Source organism: Ranitomeya variabilis, chromosome 3, assembly GCF_051348905.1.
Source record: "Ranitomeya variabilis isolate aRanVar5 chromosome 3, aRanVar5.hap1, whole genome shotgun sequence".
Classification (NCBI taxonomy): domain Eukaryota; kingdom Metazoa; phylum Chordata; class Amphibia; order Anura; family Dendrobatidae; genus Ranitomeya; species Ranitomeya variabilis.
The window spans coordinates 192,866,028-192,887,722 of record NC_135234.1 but is presented as its reverse complement, the minus strand read 5'-3'; the positions used below and the strand labels follow the sequence as shown (position 1 = coordinate 192,887,722).

Sequence of the window (21,695 nt, the reverse complement as noted above, 5' to 3'; positions counted from 1 at the left end):
ATTGAAAACCAGGGTAAATATTGACCAGACCAGAGAATTTTGAAGATATAACTATTTCTTAATTTTGGTGGAGTTTGTTTTAAAGAAACAGTGATTTCCTCTTTCCCTGGATGCAGCGCCAAATCTCTAATGCTACTCCGCTGCGCTCACGTCATGCTGATAGTACTGCAAACAATAAGTGATCTCCACGGCTCTAGCGGCGTTGATGGCACAAGGGCTGCTCACCGTCACTGAGCTCACTGGCAGTACTGTCGACATGACACTAACGCCACAGACAATAACAGAAACTGAGAGCAGCAGAGACTTTCTTTTTAAACAAACTGCACTTGAGGGAGAGCAGTGTTACCGAAAGTGGAAATTTATTAAAGGAAATGGTCTTGCGTGGGATAAAACAGAAATATTTTGCTTATTTATTTATTTTTTAATATAAATGCTGTTGAGAATTATTTTTCAATTTATAATAACTTAAACAGAAGCTGCCATATTACAGATACAGCCTTCCTGCATAGACCTGGTTTTGGGTGCTTCAGGGCAGTTTTGATGAATAGAAATTCTTTAATAGAAATAGTGTATAATACTGTGATCCTGCCTTCTTAAAGGGGTATTTCCATCTCACAGATCCTAACCCAATATGCAGTAGATGTAATAATATTAATATTAATAAGGGCAAATACCTCCAATTAGAAATGTAGTATAGTTTTTCTGATTTGCTGTCTCTTTCCTTATGTGTAGGCATTGCAGGACCTTAAGTATCCATGGTTACGTCCGCTGACAATGTGATAGTTAGCTAGTTGGATGCTTGTGGTCGTAACTAGAGATGGGCAAACCCGAATAGTAAAATTTGACATCCGTACCGAACACCTACTGTTCGGACACAGACACCGAACACGGACTTTACCAGGAAGTACGTGTTACTGTTAGGGTTCGGCACCCGCAACATTGGGCGTTTGTCGCACTGTCATGCACGTGCATGACAGTGTGGAAAACACCGCTTCTGATCGGCGGTAAAATCATCACCGCTTGGCAGACAGCCGCGGTTCACACTTACCTCTGGTCGTTGGTGTCAGCTTATGGGACTACTGCTCCCATCACCGACGTCGGCTGCAGCTAATAAAAGTAAGAGCAGGAACGGTTGATGGGAGTATTCATAAGCCAGCGCTGTAAATAAATAATGAAAAAAAAAATGGTGTGGTTCCTCTGCAATGTTGATAACCAGCCAGGCGAAACTAACAGCTGGGGGCTGCAAGCCTCAGCTGTCAGCTTAAGCAAGGCTGTTATCTAGAATAGAGGAGTCCCCATTGCGATTTTTTTTAAAGTAAATAATTTAAAAAAACCGCGTGGGGTAACCCCCATTTTTGACAACCAGCCTTGCTAAAGCAGACAGCTGATGACTGGTATTCTCAGGCTGGTAAGTTGCCATGGATATTGACCCCCCCCCCAGCTGTCTCTAAGACACCTATCCATTACTAATCCGATAGTTGTATGGTAAATAAAACACACAGCCAGAATAAAGTCTTATTTTAAATAAAATATAACACACTTTTCCATTTTTAACAAACACAGTTATACTCACCTAACACCTAATTCCACTGAATCCCTTGATTCCTGCAATAAAACAAGAATATAAAACAACAATATCCCTCACCACTCAGTAATTCTTTCCTACACCATAATCTATTTCTGGGGAATAAATGGTTTTCAACATAGACGGTGCCAAGATGCGACAGTCCAGACTGAGAACCACTGATGAATGAGCTGCTGCGATCACAGCATCAGTGAGCAGCGGTGACGTCATCGAGGTTATTGCCGGTCACTGTGGCTGCGTTCCCAGCCGGGCTGAACTGCGGTGACCTCGGTGAGATCCCAGCTAGCATCTTGAGAAAGTCTCACGATGCAGAGACGAGTTCACTGGGAGGATTTCACTGCGCTGTATTTGAAGTCCGGTGAACTCAACTTTGCACCGTGAGACTTTTTCTCACTGTGCCAGCGGGGATCTCACAGAGGTCGCCGAAGTTCAGCCCAGCTGGGAACGCAGCCTGAGTGACCAGCAGTAACCTCAATTACGTTACTGCTGCTAACTGATGCCACAAATGCAGCAACTCATTCATCAGTGGTTCTCAGCCTGGACGGTCGCATCTTGGCACCGTCTAGGTTGAAAACCATTTATCTCCCAGACATGGATGACGTCACCACTAGACACTGATGCTGCGCTTGCAGAAGCTCATTCACCAGTGGTTTTTAGCCTGGATGGTCGCATCTTGGCACCATCCAGGTTGAAAACTATTTATGCCCCAGACATGGATTTCAGCGTGGGACAGAAAGACAGACAGATGAGGGATATTGCTTTTCATTGTTTCATTACAGGAGACTAGGGTTATTCAGTGGAATTAGGCGTTAGGTGAGTATAACGAGGTTTGTTATTTAAAAAAAAATAAAAAAAATGGAAAAGTGCATTTTGTTTTATTTAAAATAAAAGACTATTCTTGATGTGTCTTTATTTACAATACAACTTTAGGATTAGTAATGGATAGGTGTCCCATAGACGTCTCTTCATACTAATCCTTGGGCTTGATGTCACCTGACAATACAAAGGTGACATTGACCCCACATATATGAACCCCACTTGTCACCGCTACAGGGCAAGTTGGAAGAGCTGGGCAAAGCACCAGAATTGGTGAATCTAATAAATGTGCCTTTTCTGGGCGGCTGTAGGGGGGGAGGGGGACAATATCAATGGCCCCATACCAGCCTGAGTATACCAGCCCCCAGCTGTCTGCTTTAGGAGGGCTAGTTTTCAAAAATGAAGGGACCTCTTTTTTTTAAAATTAATTATTTCAATAATTAAAAAAAAAAAAAATCAGAGTTCGGACCCCTCTATTTTTGATAACCAGCCTTGCTGAAGCAGACAGATAAGGATATAGACCTCAGCTGTGAGTTTTGCCTGGCTGATTACCAAAAATGCAGAGGAACCCATGCAATTTTTTAAAAAAAATTATTTACAGCGCAGGCACTGACAGACGAATAATCCCATCAGCCATTCCTGCTCTCATTGTTATTGATGGCAGCAGGGGTTGGCTGATGGGAGAAGTAGTCCCATCAGCCGACAGCAATGACCAGAGGTAAACTTTATACCTCTGATCACAGCTGCTGGCTCACTCTGTCTTTTGACAGCGTGGGAATCACGGCTGTCTGACCGACGGTGATAATTTTACCACTAATCAGAAGAGGTGTTTGCCGCGCTATGATGCACAAGACAGCGTGGCAAACACTGGATCTTCGGGCCCCCATTCAAGTGAATGGGGTCCGGGTATTGTTCTGGTACGTGTCTGCCTATCTCTTGTTGTAACCATGAATACCTAAGGTGTTTAATCTAAGACTGAATAAAAAGCATTAAATAATAAGGAAATGTCATTATACTTTACAATGAGAACAATACACCAAAATTCAACACCAATAATCAATTGGTATTACCTCCATCATCACAGTCTTCTGGAGCTTTGGCTTTCTTGCATAGCCTGGGATCCAACCATGTTGTGGTCTTCGTGTTATGACTGATAAGAAAAATATATAAAATTCAAGATAATATTCTATTACTTTAAGCAATTATATTAAAAGTACTGCTATGGGGACAGTGACCTAAAGCAGCATAAAGGAATTCCCCTAACCTGAAACAGGACACCATGTGCTATAGCATGAATATTAACTTACTCAATGAAGTAGATCATTCCTGCATCAGTGTAGGCCATTTCCCAGTTCTTTGGAAGGGGTTCCAAGTTTTCACCTTGAGTTAAGTAATTCCTGAAGTCCATTGTACTGTTTGTCTGGTTGTAGCTTGGGACCGTTTTTCCCCAATCTGTAGCATCAGGTCTGTCTCGTTCTAAAACAATTACATGAACACTACATGAACAGGGAGACACCATCTGAGGGTGAGTTTAGATTAAACTAAGTGGGGCACTGAATGACCACCGATTAGCAACATGTCTACACAGACTGCACTTCTGATGTGCATTGAATGACATGTAAAAGTTCAGTGTGCATAGGCTACCATTGTTCTCGGAAGCACGAGTCCTGTTTACACAGGATTATGTGCTGCTGACAACATTCTTTTGTGCAGCACACAAGATCATTTAACCTGACGCTTTACTCATTAATTTAAGGGGTGATTGGCAGCCTGCTAAGGGTACTGTCACACAGTGCCATTTTGATCGCTACGACGGTACGATTCGTGACGTTCTAGCGATATCGTTACGATATCGCAGTGTCTGACACGCAGCAGCGATCAGGGATCCTGCTGAGAATCGTACGTCGTAGCAGATCGTTTGGAACTTTCTTTCGTCGCTTGATCACCCGCTGACATCGCTGGATCGTTGTGTGTGACAGCGATCCAGCGATGTGTTCGCTTGTAACCAGGGTAAACATCGGGTAACTAAGCGCAGGGCCGCACTTAGTAACCCGATGTTTACCGTGGTTACCAGCGTAAACGTAAAAAAAACAAACAGTACATACTTACATTCCGGTGTCTGTCCTCCGGCGTCTCAGCTCTCTGCACTGTGAGCGCCGGCCAGCCAGAAAGCGAGCACAGCGGTGACGTCTGACGTCACCGCTCTGCTTTCCGGCTGCTGTGCTTACACAGTGCAGAGAAGCTGAGACGCCGGAGGACAGACAGCGGAAGGTAAGCATGCACTGTTTGTTTTTTTTACGTTTACGCTGGTAACCAGGGTAAACATCGGGTTACTAAGCGCGGCCCTGCGCTTAGTAACCCGATGTTTACCCTGGTTACCCGGGGACTTCGGCATCGCTCCAGCGCCGTGATTGCAACGTGTGACCGCAGTCTACGACGCTGGAGCGATAATCATACGATCGCTGCGACGTCACGGATCGTGCCGTCGTAGCGATCAAAATGGCACTGTGTGACAGTACCCTTAGACTGCAAGATTATGACAAAACGAGTTCAAGACTATCTTGTAGTGTAAATGGACCTTAAAAAGGTTGTTCTCTTTCAGTAAAGGTACCTTCACACTAAACGATATCGCTAGCGATCCGTGACGTTGCAGCGTCCTGGCTAGCGATATCGTTTAGTTTGACACGCAGCAGCGATCAGGATCCTGCTGTGATATCGCTGGTCGTTGAACAAAGTTCAGAACTTTATTTGGTTGTCAGACCGGCGTGTATCGTCGTGTTTGACACCAAAAGCAACGATACCAGCGATGTTTTACACTGGTAACCAGGGTAAACATCGGGTTACTAAGCGCAGGGCCGCGCTTAGTAACCCGATGTTTACCCTGGTTACCAGTGTAAAATGTAAAAAAAACAAACAGTACATACTCACCTTCGCGTCCCCCGGCGTCCGCTTCCCACACTGACTGAGCGCCGTAAAGTGAAAGTGAAAGTACAGCACAGCGGTGACGTCACCGCTCTGCTGTTAGGGCCGGCGCTCAGTCAGTGCAGGAAGCGGACGCCGGGGGACGCGAATGTAAGTATGTACTGTTTGTTTTTTTTACATTTTACGCTGGTAACCAGGGTAAACATCGGGTTACTAAGCGCGACCCTGCGCTTAGTAACCCGATGTTTACCCTGGTTACCCGGGGACCTCGGCATCGTTGGTCGCTGGAGAGCGGTCTGTGTGACAGCTCTCCAGCCATCAAACAGCGACGCTGCAGCGATCGGCATCGTTGTCGCTATCGCTGCAGCGTCGCTTAATGTGAAAGTACCTTGTAAACTAATGTCCTCGGCCGCAGGTTATTATTAGTGATGAGCGAATATACTCGTTACTCGAGATTTCCCGAGCATGCTCGGGGGTCCTCAGAGTATTTTTTAGTGCTCGGAGATTTAGTTTTTCTTGCCGCAGCTGAATGATTTACATCTGTTAGCCAGCATAAGTACATGTGGGGATTCCCTAGCAACCAGGCAACCCCCACATGTACTTATGCTGGCTATCAGATGTAAATCATTCAGCTGCCGCGAAGAAAACTAAATCTCCGAGCACTAAAAAATACTCGGAGGACCCCCGAGCGTGCTCGGGAAATCTCGAGTAACGAGTATATTCGCTCATCACTAGTTATTATACAAAAAAAAGTGTAATGTACTCACCCTTCCCTGAGTCCACTGGCAAATCTTCGATGCTGCCGTTTCTGGGATTAGCTGCAGCACGGACATCAAGTCGACAGCCAATCAATGCTCTCAAAGGCTCTGAAGAGGGTGATTCGTCTACAATGACAGAGCAGCTGAGCTCATAGATTGGCATTGACTGAGGTGCTGAAGTCAGGATGACAATGCTGCAGCCAAACACCGGGAGTCGCGGTGGAGTGGATTTGGGGAAGATAAGTACAGCGTACTTTGCTTCTTTTTGTAATAACCTGCAGCCAGGGACATTCATTTATGGAAAGGGAACAACCACTTTAAGTCTCAACAATTATTGTGTTTTCACAATGCAAAGAAGCCTCTAGAAAAGACCGTGAAAAAGTTGCAATCTGACACCAAAAACGATTTAAAAATTCAAACTTTAATTATAACTTCATTAAAAATACAAGGAATAACGACAAAAGTACCAAAGCTTGAGACATCTTACGTGTTTTGGACAGTAATATCCTTACTCGTAGGCATAATGTGTAAGAGATCCTGGCAAATAAATACTTGTTCAATATTCCATAACGAACGATATGAGCTGATGCAGTTTTTCTTTATGTTCTAGAAAAGTCCACCTCTGAGAAGATCACTTTCCTATCCAGATCAGATTTTGTGTGACAAACTTAAGAAGACCACACACGTCAATACAATTGATGGATGGTCATCTTAAAGAGGTTTCACTTGAAAGTTTTTTTGAAGATGCTGTAATTTTTTATTGTTTTGATTATTCGCAAATACTTCAAAACACATTTTTCAGAATAAAATATTCATTACACTAGATTATTACATTATTAAGCAACTATACATGACATAATAATAATTATTTACTAAAAATTCTCTCCGTATAGTACTCAAGGATCTTCACTCTGTTGTATGTTGGTCTCACCTGCACTTCCACTACTGCCATTCACGGCCTCCCTTTCCTCATCCTCCTCTTCCTCCGGGAGTGAAGAATCAGTACGCTGCATTTTACTGACTGAAGTAGTTCTTTTCCGAGTAGTCTCAGTATCAAAATCTCCATCAAAAAGGACCCCATCCACTGAATCAGGCTGGAAAGGACTAGGCTCAGCGGGAGGCTTTGGAGTACCATAAAAATTGCCTATGGTTATACAAGATGAATTGAAATGACGTATGATGATATGACAGAACACTCAACAATACAAAAAAATGAAAAATTGACAAACAAAACACTATATAATAAAAAAAAAAAAAACCCTAGGCTTCTAGTTTCATATTAAACTTCAATCCAGCTATGGACCCTATAGTAAAATAGTGATACATCTTTTTGACCCCCAAAAGTTATGGGAGGTATAGGTTAGTACCTAACTAGGCCAACATAAGTGAACGTTTTCTCTCAGTTCCGTTGTCACTTTTCAACTTGTTACTTAGGTTGTCCATTTACATAAAAACAATTGTCTGACTAATTAAATGGCCCCAAGACGAAATATAAGATTATGAGATACATAGGGGAATAGATTCCCATTACAAAAAGAGTGTCATCCATCATGTCTCATGCTATAAGTCCCATTAGACACTTTTTTCTGCACATAAATTATATTCTTTAGGGTATGCTTCCACGGTCCGTATCGGCAGCGCTTTGGACGCAGCTCCGTCTAAAGCGCTGCCGGCTTTTGTACGTGCGGTGATTCAGCATGTGTTAACTGAACAGTGTGGAATCACCGCATCCTACACATTGAACTGTGATATTTATCTGGCGGAGACTGAGCGTCTCCGCCAAATAAATTGCCATGCTGTGGTTTATAAAGACCACTATGCTGTAACATCTGGCTGCTGCGGATTGGACACTGTGGCTGTACGCAGCATCCAATCCGTAGTGAATACTGACAGCGGAAACATACCCTTAGGCATCATCCAGACATCAGTGCTGCACATACGGATTATACCCATGTTTTTCAAGACACATACCCATTACAGTCTAATGTCCATTTTTTTGTATATGTGAAAAACTGACTTACTGTAAGAGAACCAAAAAAAATGCATCACATTTGTTTCACCAACATTCATCTGCTTTACAACCAACCAAAGTAGAAAAAAATATGAGTTTGAAACACATCAGAAAGACGCCCTTAGAAGCACTCGCAAAACGCGCGTCGGGTTAGGAGGTTCAGCGTGTCACTTGGCAGCATATTCTTTGAGCAGCGCAGACCCAGGTAATATGTGTACGCATAGGGTATTGGATGTTTTACAATTTAATATATTGGTTACATACTGATGGCACTTTCTGATGTGTTTCAAACATGCAGTAATATAGCTTTGGTGTTGCGTTAGTCCTCTTTTATTGTACAGCACAAATATTGCATACTCCCATGCATGTGCATTTTGACAGCAGGTTAATATATGAATGCTAAATCCACAATACAGATTCCGATTCTATGGTTGGATAGGTGGCAATGTGGATTATACTTCATATGGATGCATTTGTGCAAATATAGGGCAGCATCTGTGTGCCATTGGATTATTACAACAGTTTAAAACTGCATTTTAGTAATTATTTTGAGACAGCCAATATCTTGTGTATTTCATCGCACACATACATTTCCCTGTGTATTTATGCATCATGCTCTAGCTGGCCTCTGTGTGTGTGGTTTGAGGCACCTTGTTTATTTTTACATTTTTTATTTATATGTATTTTAGAGTGGTTTGAAATAAAGATATTTGTTTTATAAAAAAAAGTTTTCCTGTAACACTTCTTAATCTGAAATAGTGTAGAGACTATAGGATTAGTATGTTCCAGTATTATGTGAAGTGTTGCCCATTCCTTGCAAAGGGAAAATGGTCATGGGTTATAGGTTTACCATGTATTAAAATTAGCATATGTGCATCTGAAGGCAAAGTCGTGCAGCAGCCATTACGATGCAACCTCAATAGAGATGGGCGAACCTGAACAGTAAAGTTCAGCATTTTTGGGCACGGACACCGAACACTGACTTCACCAGGAAGTCCGTGTTACTGTTCGGGTACGGTCAGGTGTCTGTCACGCTGTCATGTGTATGACAGCATGACAAACACCGCTTCTGATTGTTGGTAAAATCATTACCGTCAGAATAAAGTCATCAATAGTCCCTGAGTTAAAGCTAGTCAAACCTGTTGATTTGTAAAGCTACCCCTCAATTTTTAATGAAAACCCTCCTCTGATGGCTATTGTTGGGTGATTGACCACATTGGAATCTAACTTGTCCAACTTTTGTTCCAGAAAGAATAGCGGTGACCCCTCTTCACAATCTACAAGCGTGCATGTATAATTAGGGAGTTGAGAGAAATAGCTAGCTAAAACTAAATGGGCACCTACATAGTATAAATCCATGAACATTAGGCTGCAGTCACACATCCGTGCGTCATGGCCTGATTCACACGGACCAGCTGCAGATATCCTGACCCGAAATTAACAGTCTCATAGGCACATATGAGGCTGTAAAGTTCGGGTGAAGAAACCTGCTGTCAGTCTGTGAATTGCAGTTCGTACTCTGACTGAGATAAAGATATGTCTCAAGCTGATAAATTTGAACAAAAATGATCATTTGTGACTGAAACGTAACAATGAACTTCGCTTTAGTTGACTGATGGATAACCATTATTGACTGGAAAGAACATGCTTAAGCTCAAATTTTGGGTCCGATTGGCAGTCCACAAGCGATCTTTCATAAAAGAACCTGCCCAGAATACTCCCAAAAATATCTCCCACCCTTCATCCGACATTATTAATTTATTACGCACAGAGTAAAATAATGTAATGGACAGCATTTATGTAACTATCATCCCTTGCCTATGTAGTCTTTATGACTACCTTTCAGCCCAATGCTTAGCCTTGACTGAAGCCTGTTCTAGAAAATACTTCAGCAAACAAATCATTAACTGTAGTAAATATATTTCTGGGGAAGTAAACCCACTAAACTAGGAATGTAAGCTTTGGGGTATTGCTGTGAATTTAATAGTAGCATTTTAATTATTGTGTGCACATGTTTTGGGATATAGGCTACAGATCCACTTAAATATCTTCCTGAGAGCAATCAATACGAAGAACTATTGGAAGATGAATTTCTGTGCTACTCTCGACTTCTGAGTTTGCATCACTTCCCCTGATTAAAATATTTTTCTCTTTCGCCAATATGTTATGCATTTAATTTCGTAAGATGCAGCGATATTTCATATACAACTGCTACACTTTGTACTGTGAATATACAGTATTTTAAATTAATTATATTTTTATGCCTGCTAAATTATTTTATACCTGGTCCTATAATTATTGGGATTATTTAAATTACAGTTGGGTCCAGAGCGATTTAGACTTTGTATGTCAGAATTCATTTACACTGACAGAAAATCACTTATACAATTAAAAATTTGATCGTAACTCACGACTAGCAAAGGATGTCACATAAGCGTTTAAACAGGACAAGAATCATGAATGAAATGGATGAATAGCAACCGATACATCGTAACAGACTTACCCACCACAGGTTTGCACTTGAAACATACAACTCTGTCCATCTTGCCTCAGTATCCAGAAATCCAAAATTACTGAGGCTTTTCACTTCCTCCTCAGTCCTAAAGTGCAGGACCCCATTACAAATCTTACAAACCCTTAAAAAGCATGGACCCCTCTACTACGAACTTAATTTTCCACCATCTGTGAACCAGTGCTAGAAGAAATTACCAGGCTCCTCAACTTTTTCTTGTACTGCTTCCAGTACCAGTGACTCCATTCCTTCAGAGTTCCTCAAGTCCCTCTCCCCAATATTTAATTTTTTCTGGTACTTTTTCTTCCTCTTTTAAACATACCATTGTCACCCTATTAATAAAAAACATCCCTTGACCAGAACTGTTCGGATAATTACAGTCTGGTCTCTAGTCACCCCATCATCTCTAAACTAAACTCACTACAGGCTCGGTCTACTCTTCATCTAATCCGCTATCATTCAGATAACTTACTTTGAAATCTGGTTTCTGCTTTTTACATTCTGTAAGATCTACTAACAGGTAAATGTAATGGTAACATCTCTCGTCTCATTTTCCGGGATCTCACTGCAGTATTAAATACCTACTCAGTATGGTCCCTTATCGGCCTTAAGGTTATCATTCTCTTGGTTCTCTTTCTACCTCTATAACAACCCCTTCACTTGTATTTGCTGGATCCTTCCTCATTTTACTGTTGGGAGTTTCTCAGGGTTTAGTCCTAGGTTCACTCCTCTTATTGCTTTACATAGCCCTTATTGGACAAACCATCAGCAGATTTGGCTTTCAGTACCACCTCCTGTCTGAGCATCGCCTCCGCACTACTATAAAATAACAGTGACTGTCTGGTGAGTCTAACCTCATGGCTTCCTTATATCTGAAATTGAATCTTTCCAAAAATGAAAGTTCTGAGGTTAGCAGTGGGTAGAAACCATCTAAGGCTACGTTCACATTTGCGGCCAGCGCCGCAGCGTCGGGCGCCGCAACGGCGCCGCATGCGTCATGCGCCCCTATATTTAACATGGGGGCGCATGGACATGCGGCGCACTTGCGTTTTGCGCCGCATGCGTCGCTGCGGCGCCCGCGTCGGGGCGCAGAGGACGCAGCAAGTTGCATTTTTGCTGCGTCCAAATTCAATGAAAAAAACGACGCATGCGGCGCAAAACGCAGCGTTGTGCATGCGTTTTGCTGCGTTTTTGTTTGCGTTGTGCGCTGCGGCGCCGACGCTGCGGCGCACAACGCAAATGTGAACGTAGCCTAAACCTGAAATTTGCATTTTCATGTTTGGTACTGCGATAACTCCCAAGCAGCGTGCCCACTGTCTTATGGTTAGGTTTCTTCACGCATATCTTTCCTTTATTCCATATATTCAATTACTCCCTTGTTCAGGTCACATGAGCCTTAACTTAATCTTAAACAAATCTTTAGTATCTACACTTTTCTTACCTTTGAAACTGCAAAAACACAGTCACTGATTTATTCTCTTATTCATTACTGCAACTCACTGCTTATCCGTATTTCTCTCATTAATCTCTCTCCTCTCCAATCTATTCCGAACGCAGCAACCAGACTCCTATTTCTGTCCAGCCGCTACACGGATGCCTCTATCCTGTGCCAATCATTGCACTAGTTGCCCATCCACTAAAGAATACAAAATAAACCTCTCACACAAACAAATGCCCTCCCTCGACTCAACTCTACTCTCCGTTCTGCTAATGATCTAAGACTAACATCCTCTATATTTGAGCCTCCCATTACAGTTTCAAAGGCTTTTCTCATGCTGTATTTTCTGGAATATACTAGCACAGACAATTCAAATATTTTTAATTGTCTACAGTTTTATGTGAACCCCTAAAACATCTCTCTTTATGGAGGCCTATCACATCACCTCACTAATCTAAATGTTCTCAGTTCTCCTTTCATACATTTTCCCTCACAATCTGGTAATTTCTATAATTTCCCACCACACACTCCATGCACATAGTGATACTTTACCGCATCTAAACATTTACAGATACTGGCTGGTAACCGGTTCATACAACTTTAAATGAATAAAAGTATTTATTAAAAGAATGTCTGGACCATACACTACTGTGAAGGGTTAAACTAAGGAAAATTAAAGTAGGCTTCATTTTGTGCTTTTCGACTCCATCTTGCTGTTTTGAGATAAATTTTGTTACTAGGTTAAAGTTTATAGCTGTTATGAGACCTTGATTATTCTAGCCTGAACAAGATATGGCACTGAGGGTGTATTGTTCTACGGGACCTTGATGTACAGGCTGTTCCAGCATTCTAATAGGTTAAGAACTGTGAGCGTGTTCTTATGTTGATTGGTTGAAGTGCAACGTCTAAGATTATGAAAAGTGTGACACAATAAACGGGGGTCAGAGATTTGCTCGATCCCCCAAACAGAGACATACGTCTCTGTCTGGTCATTTTCAGATGCTGGCAATGTCCTGTGGATCAATTTGAAAATCACTGAGCCAACCATGAAGGGTCACTTCAGATCCTCCCTCAACACTACAATCACGTTTTACCTATTATGTCACCGATATTTCCTAACAGAGTCCAACTTCTTACAAGCAGCAGATGTGATAACATGTAACATGTGCTACTCACGTTCATCACTGAGCCTTCAACATCCATGTATGATTCACTGGTTGTCCATCCTTGGACAACTTATGGTATCAACCACTTCATACCAGTAACACCCCACAAGACATTTCGTTTTAGCGATTCTCTGACTCAAGTCACTAAGCCATCACAAATCGGTTCTTGTTAAAGTTGGTCAAATCCTTACACATGACCATTTTTCTGGTTTCCTAACCAAGAGTAATGTGTTCTAGTAACATACATCTAGTAAAATTGTATAGTTTTTCCCCCAGATAAATTTCCTTTTAGCTTAGGATTTTGCTAGGTAGGTGGATGATGCCAAGCTTTCTGAGCAAAAGAACAGTGCTTTACATGATCAAAAAGCTATACTGTAATCGCTTGAATACCCAACGCAAACAATAAAAGAATGAAAGATAATGGGAGTAGTACGTTACAAAGGATGTGCGAAAGCTTTCTGTAGAACTGATCCTTGAATCCAAGCTTCTTCATTCCTGCACTTTCCTTGGTATAGAATGCAACATAAAAATGTCTGTTATCCTTAAGGACCCTTCTACCCAGGCAAATCTTAAATAATATAATACAATGAGCCAATCTTCTCAGCCTTTAATGAATGTCAGAATTGAACAACAATTCACGTCACAGAAAAGACTATTTAGCAAGTGTGAGCCATGTAATTAAAAGTTTCCAGAAGTAGTGAAAAAAACAACTACCACAACTTTTGCCAATTTCCCTAATTGAATTTTTTAACAGTGTAGATTGAAGTAAGTTTGGAAAAAACTAAACTCAATCTGCACTCAATGTACAGATATAAGGGCTTCCATAGGGTTTGTAGCTATAAAAATATAATCGCATGTTGTGGTCACTTCTCCTAATAATAAAAAAACAAACAAAACAAAATAAAAAGTAAAATGGATTCATGTTACGCCTACTGCAGGGCCTAAAGGAGATTCATAGAGCACTGAGGAGGGAAGTCCTGCCCCCTTCACCGCCACCTCCAGTACAGCACCGCCACCTACAGGTCCAGCACCACCACCTACAGGTCCAGCACCTACAGTCCTGCACATTGAATAACATTGCATCAGTTTTGCCCAGATTATTCTTTTAATAGCCCATTTTGAGTTTCATCAGTGGATAAACTGGATATGCTCAGTAAATTTATATAACATGGTAATGGTTTGCTATGGCACATTTGGGAAGAAGCTGCTTTCTGCTGCCCTCAGTTTGATACATCAATCAAAATGTATTCCAATAAAAGAGTATCTGGAAATCCTGATCTGGGGCAAATTATAATTAGGGCAAAGTGGGCTTCTAGTTAGGTCTCAAGACTAGATTGCCCTCATATTTTTTTCGCCACCGTTGGTGGTGCTTATTGACCACAGAGTGTTACTGTAGCTCCCCTGCCACCAATAGTCGAAGCATAAATTACATTATAATGAATTGGGGATGGGAGTTGAGCAAGAGGACATGACATGGGGAGCATATAAATATAATTACCGTAATTGCGGATGGGGTGGGTGAGAGGACATGACATGGCGAGTATATAAATATAATGAATTGGGGATGGGGAGTGGACACGACATGGGGAGTATATAAATATAATGAATTGGGGGAGGACATACAATTATAAGTAACTGGGTGTGGAGGGGTCACAGGTGCAGGCTGGGTGGCAGAGGGGCCTTTGTCCCCTGGCCAGCCCCTGCAGACTCTCTTGGGCAGTTTGATGCTTTGCTGCATTTTGTCTCCTGACAATCTATGTGCATGCAAGCTGAGTATAAGCCTCGCTCACACTGTCAGCAGGACAGGCTAGTGGGGGACACCATTACTCTCCGTGCCTGACTGACACAGCGACAGAGCAGGTGGAAGAGTGGTCACCACAGTTCCAAGACTGGACCCCGGCAGAGAAGTGATCGGTGAGCCGCGCTCTAAGAATAACTTGTGAGTGCTAGTAGTGGCATCGCAGGCAGAAAGACTGCAGTGAGTAATAGGATGGTTTTGTATGTGACGTGGATTGCTGCTGACAAACGGTCTCAGTACCTGCGCAGGCCGCTAATAGCAGGAGACAAAAAAAAAAAAAGGGTTTGGCACAGAGTTTGGCTTTGTTCCCATGATCAGGATTTGGCGTTTTTGGACGCAGCGTATTTTCGCTGTTTTCTAATCATGCAGGTAAATCTGTATGTGTTCACTGAACCATGCGGATTTACTGCATGTAATGAATGGCTATGGGTGGGACTATGTTGCAGAAACTAGCAAATAAATGACATGCTGTGGCTCGTAAACCTGCACCGCGTCACATAGAAGCAGTGGGCATGGGATTTCAATAAATCCTATCCACTGTGCTTGCATCCTAGAACGCAGCGTTTTGGATGCGGCACAGTTCAGCTGCTGTTCCTGATCGTGGGCACATAACCTTAGCCGGTTGAAACGAGACTGAATGTTCTCAGAGGGTAAAACAAAATGATAACATTGTAGTTATGATACTTTGTAATGGTTAACAAAACTCCTCTTCACCGGCTGTAGCTTGGTTTACAAAACAAAGCAAAACCTAGCTTCACCCCCCCCTTCCAGGGTCCAACACCGAGTCTCCACAGGTGCTCCCAGTGTCTGTTATTGTCAGCAGCGCTTAAGTCACGTCAACAGCACTGTAGCCAATCGATGCCTCCGAGTGTCCAGTGGCGTCAATTCAAGGAGAACCACCAAGTTCACTGATTGGCTGCAGGATGGTCTACGTGATGTCAGCGCTGCAGACAATAACAGACGTCGGGAGCTCAGCACTGGACCCAGGTAGGGTGGAGTTGAGCACAGTTTGTTTTAGGACAGGGATTGCCTGAAATTGGAAACCCCCTGCATTTGTGTGCATGACAGTATGTAAGATGACGATACGAGGTATCTTTTGGGCACGGTTTGGCTTTATTACTTATGCTCGGTTTTCCCTCTTTCCTATCCGAGAACAGAGAGAGAAGCAGAGCTCTTTGATATAAAGGTTTAGATGATTTAATATCACAGTCAGTACACAAGCTGATTCAGGAATAATTGTCAGAGAAGGTTGTAAACCATTGTGAGACAGATATCAGAACTTTTGGGGGGTGTTGTGGGACAGAAGGGTTGGGAGGGGCTCCATGTTCCTCATCTGTCTAAGGTACCAAAATGTATGTTCTGGAGCTGGAAGGGATAACACTGCTGGGGTGTATTTGCATTTAATAGAAGGGAGAGTGAGTAACTATTTTACTCGGGTCTTATGATGGTGCATATGATTGTTCTGCGGAGCGGGGCTCATTATACTGAAAGGGGTATATGTGATTGGGACACATTATACTGCTAGCAATGTACACAGAGCAGGCAAAATAAGTTTTGAACACGTCACCACTTTTCTAAATATAAAATGCACTTTAACATTATGTACCAGAAAACTTAACGACATCAAATTTCTTAGAGGATCCTGAATAGTGATAAGGGAACGTGCTTGGATAATGTGTTATCAGAGCATATGCGGGTGCTAACCGAGTGACTTCGGTGTGCTCAAAAAATGTGTTTGAGTCCCCTCGGCTGCATGTCTCATGGTTATTACACAGCCACAAAAAATACAGGGACTCCTAAGAAACAGACAGTCCGTGCATGTGTTCCGGCTATCGAACAGCCGCGAGACATATAGCCGCAGGGATTCGAACATATGTTTTGAGCACGCCGAAGTCACTCGGTACCACCATATCCTAGCACGTTCGCTCATCACTAATACTGAACAGGTATTCTGAAATCCTACGTCAGGTTGCCATAAGTCATCCTAGGGCCATGTGCACACGTGGATTATTTGGCAAGTTTTTACCTCAGTATTTGTAAGCCAAAACCAGGAGTGGGTGATAAATGCAGAAGTGGTGACGTGTTTCTATTATACTTTTCCTCGGTTTGTTTCAGTCCTGGTTTTGGCTTACAAATACTGAGGTAAAAAAATCACCAATAACGTGTCCTTTATTTCGAAGTTTTGACCCAGAGAAGGAATTGAGCAGAAAATTGGCAAAGGAAATTTCTTAGCTGTACAACTATACACGGGTTTTCAAAGATTGGAAAAGGGGATTACAGAATTACAATGGCACAAGGGCATATTATAAGCCTTTGATTTTCTACATATTTAAAGGCCATAAAAACCCCTTTCCATTAAGTACTTTTACTTTAAGATTCTTAATAAAATTTACAAGTGATTAAAGGAGTTTTCTGTTTTAATCGTTTTACATTTTTTTTGTTTTACCTTGAACACACAAAAAGAAATAAAATGCACAGAAAACAAAGGGAAGCAAAGGAGAAGACCGGAGGCAGCATTGGAACGTTGGTGAAACGGCATCTGTATTTATTATGCATAGGAAACCAATGGATTAAAAACTGTATATAAATATACACTATCATTTCTTTTACTAAATCGAATGTAAATGCAATAATAAAAAATAACTTCACTTTTTTCCTGTAGCGCACAAGAACATTCAAACCAATCCAGATGTTATTTACATATCAATATATGCCAAAACGTGCAGCTTATAAGTGGTTTGTCAGGGAAAAAAAAAATAAAATTTTCCCATCAGTCCTTCGTTATATTAAACTTCCAGCAGTTACAAACATAATAAAAAATTCCAATTAAAAAAAAAACAAACAACAACATGAAATATAGTAGTATTGCTATAAGAATGAGCAGTAAGCGAATGCAATCCAAGACTTGGCACCAAGAACAGAGCATTATCTCAGTGGAAATTAGGTAACTGCAAACATGCACATAGGTTTTAGGAGACGGGAGGAGGTTAATTTTGGAACCTTGGATACTGTAATTTTGTCTCTTCTGCAATTAAAATCAACCAGTAAACAAAATCATACACTTCATTTCTTTCAATGTTTAAAATTAGAAATATTTGGCAAGACCCCAATGCAGGGTAGGACATAATTCCTGAAGTGTTTTGCTTACATTTTTCGGATCTTGCACAACCCTTTAACTCTAAATAATACAATTAATATTAGAAGCATTGCACATTCCCTTTAAAGGGAAGTAGTCAGGTGAAAAAAACAGTATTAACCTGCAAATATTGGGTAAATCTGCAGGCTAACAGCATTCTGAACTTACCCAGCTCCCACACTTAGCCCCCCGCTAACTTTATTCCTCCTGGCTGCGTTTGGTCTTCAGTCATTGGGGTGGCGCGCCAATGCAGTTTCAGTCACCGCTCTGTATATCGAGAATGGAGACTGTAACTGCCCCCCAGCAGGGACCGACACCTCACGCATCATTACGGACGGCTATCAGTCAGTGGCGGGGGTGCGGTTATAGCCGCCGCTCTCTACACACAGAACAGTGACTGAACCCGCGCCAGGAAGGCAAATCGAGCCTCGAGGGACATCATTAGGGTGTTGATATGTGCAAAAAGGAGGAAGGCTAACAAAGGACTTATATTGACACACACACATAATATATATATATATATATATATATATATATATATATATATATATATATATATATATATATATATATATATATATATAATATATATAATTGCCTAGAATACTACTTCCTGCAATTTGTGCCAACTTCCGTGGCTTTGTCCGGAGCTAATGTCCTGAGCTAATGTCCGGAGCTAATGTCCGGAGCTAATGTCCGGAGCTAATGTCCGGAGCTAATGTCCGGAGCTAATGTCCGGAGCTAATGTCCGGAGCTAATGTCCGGAGCTAATGTCCGGAGCTAATGTCCGGAGCTAATGTCCGGAGCTAATGTCCGGAGATAAGTGACGTCACCAGTGTCCTACACCCAGGCAGAGCACAGGGGGCCCAGGCAGCATATGGGGCCCCAGGCAGAGCACAGGGGCCCCAGGCAGCATATGGGGCCCCAGGAAGAGCACAGTGGTCCCAGGCAGAGCACAGGGGCCCCAGGCAGCCTATGGGGCCCCAGGCAGAGCACAGTGGCCCCAGGCAGAGCACAGAGGCCCCAGGCAGCATACGGGGCCCCAGGCAGAGCACAGTGGCCCCAGGCAGAGCACAGGGGCCCCAGGCAGAACATGGGGCCCCAGGCAGAGCACAGGGGCCCCAGGCAGCATATGGGGCCCCAGGCAGAGCACAGGGGCCCCAGGCAGCATATGGGGCCCCAGGCAGAGCACAGTGGCCCCAGGCAGCATATGGGGCCCCAGGCAGAGCACAGTGGCCCCAGGCAGAGCACAGGGGCCCCAGGCAGCATATGGGGCCCCAGGCAGAGCACAGTGGTCCCAGGCAGAGCACAGGGGCCCCAGGCAGCATATGGGGCCCCAGGCAGAGCACAGGGGCCCCAGGCAGCTTATGGGGCCCCAGGCAGAGCACAGTGGCCCCAGGCAGCATACGGGGCCCCAGGCAGAGCACAGTGGCCCCAGGCAGAGCACAGGGGCCCCAGGCAGAACATGGGGCCCCAGGCAGAGCACAGGGGCCCCAGGCAGAGCACAGGGGCCCCAGGCAGAGCACAGGGGCCCCAGGCAGCATATGGGGCCCCAGGCAGAGCACAGGGGCCCCAGGCAGCATATGGGGCCCCAGGCAGAGCACAGTGGCCCCAGGCAGAGCACACACCAAATCGGAGGCCGAGGGGCCCCGCCAACCAAATCGGAGACCGAGGGGCCCCGCCAACCAAATCGGAGGCCGAGGAGCCCCGCCCACCAAATCGAAGGCCAAGCGGCCCCGCCCACCAAAGCGGAGGCCGAGGGGCCCAGCCCCGCCCACCAAAGCGGAGGCCGAGGGGCCCCGACCACCACATCGGAGGCCGAGGGGCCCCGCCCACCAAATCGGAGGCCGAGGGGCCCCGCCCACGAAAGCGGAGGCCGAGGGTCCCCGCACACCAAATCGGAGGCAGAGAGACCCCGCCCACCAAATCGGAGGCTGAGGGGCCCCGCCCACCAAAGCGGAGGCCGAGGGTCCCCGACCACCAAATCGAAGGCCGAGGGGCCCCGCCCACCAAAGCGGAGGCCGAGGGTCCCTGCACACCAAATCGGAGGCAGAGGGACCCCGCCCACCAAATCGGAGGCCGAGGGGCCCCGCCCACCAAATCGGAGGCCGAGGGTCCCCACCCACCAAATCGGAGGCCGAGGGTCCCCGCCCACCAAATCGGAGGCCGAGGGTCCCCGCCCACCAAATCGGAGGCCGAGGGTCCCCGCCCACCAAATCGGAGGCCGAGGGTCCCCGCCCACCAAATCGGAGGCCGAGGGTCCCCGCCCACCAAATCGGAGGCCGAGGGGCCCCGCCCACCAAATCGGAGGCCGAGGGGCCCCGCCCACCAAATCGGAGGCCGAGGGGCCCCGCCCACCAAATCGGAGGCCGAGGGGCCCCGCCCACCAAATCGGAGGCCGAGGGGCCCCGCCCACCAAATCGGAGGCCGAGGGGCCCCGCCAACCAAATCGGAGGCCGAGGGGCCCCGCCAACCAAATCGGAGGCCGAGGGGCCCCGCCCACCAAATCGGAGGCCGAGGGTCCCCGCCCATCAAATCGGAGGCCGAGAGTCCCCGCCGACCAAATCAGAGGATAATGGGCCCCGCCAACCAAATCGGAGGCCGAGGGGCCCCGCCAACCAAATCGGAGGCCGAGGAGCCCCACCCAACAAATCGAAGGCCGAGCGGCCCCGCCCACCAAAGCGGAGGCCGAGGGGCCCGGCCCCGCCCACCAAAGCGGAGGCCGAGGGGCCCCGACCACCACATCGGAGGCCGAGGGGCCCCGCCCACCACATCGGAGGCCGAGGGGCCCCGCCCACCACATCGGAGGCCGAGGGTCCCCGCCCACCAAATCGGAGGCCGAGGGTCCCCGCCCACCAAATCGGAGGCCGAGGGGCCCCGCCCACCAAATCTGAGGCCGAGGGGCCCCGCCCACCAAATCGGAGGCCGAGGGGCCCCGCCCACCACATCGGAGGCCGATGGGCCCCGCTCACCAAATCGGAGGCCGATGGGCCCCTCTCACCAAATCGGAGGCCGAGGGTCCCCGCCCACCAAATCGGAGGCCGAGGGTCCCCGCCCACCAAATCGGAGGCCGAGGGTCCACACCAACCAAATCGGAGGCCGAGGGGCCCCGCCCACCAAATCGAAGGCCGAGGGGCCCCGCCCACCAAAGCGGAGGCCGAGGGTCCCTGCACACCAAATCGGAGGCAGAGGGACCCCGCCCACCAAATCGGAGGCCGAGGGGCCCCACCCACCAAATCAGAGGCCGAGGGTCCCCACCCACCAAATCGGAGGCCGAGGGTCCCCGCCCACCAAATCGGAGGCCGAGGGTCCCCGCCCACCAAATCGGAGGCCGAGGGTCCCCGCCCACCAAATCGGAGGCCGAGGGTCCCCGCCCACCAAATCGGAGGCCGAGGGTCCCCGCCCACCAAATCGGAGGCCGAGGGTCCCCGCCCACCAAATCGGAGGATAAGGGGCCCCGCCCACCAAATCGGAGGCCGAGGGGCCCCACCAACCAAATCGGAGGCCGAGGAGCCCCGCCCACCAAATCGAAGGCCGAGCGGCCCTGCCCACC

General features: G+C 45.7%; 1 protein-coding gene across 3 annotated transcripts in view; it reads right to left on the bottom strand.

Annotated features, from left to right (window-relative positions):
- MAGI3 (membrane associated guanylate kinase, WW and PDZ domain containing 3) overlaps positions 1-21,695 on the bottom strand; it is a 341,658-nt gene that overhangs the window by 128,279 nt on the left and 191,684 nt on the right. For all 3 annotated transcript variants that reach the window (XM_077294928.1, XM_077294929.1, XM_077294930.1), the window contains exons 4-6: positions 7,013-7,225; positions 3,709-3,877; positions 3,472-3,551 (exon numbers count right to left, since the gene is read on the bottom strand). In XM_077294928.1, the coding sequence (XP_077151043.1) occupies positions 3,472-3,551; positions 3,709-3,877; positions 7,013-7,225 (462 nt within the window). The remainder of the gene's footprint in view (positions 1-3,471; positions 3,552-3,708; positions 3,878-7,012; positions 7,226-21,695) is intronic.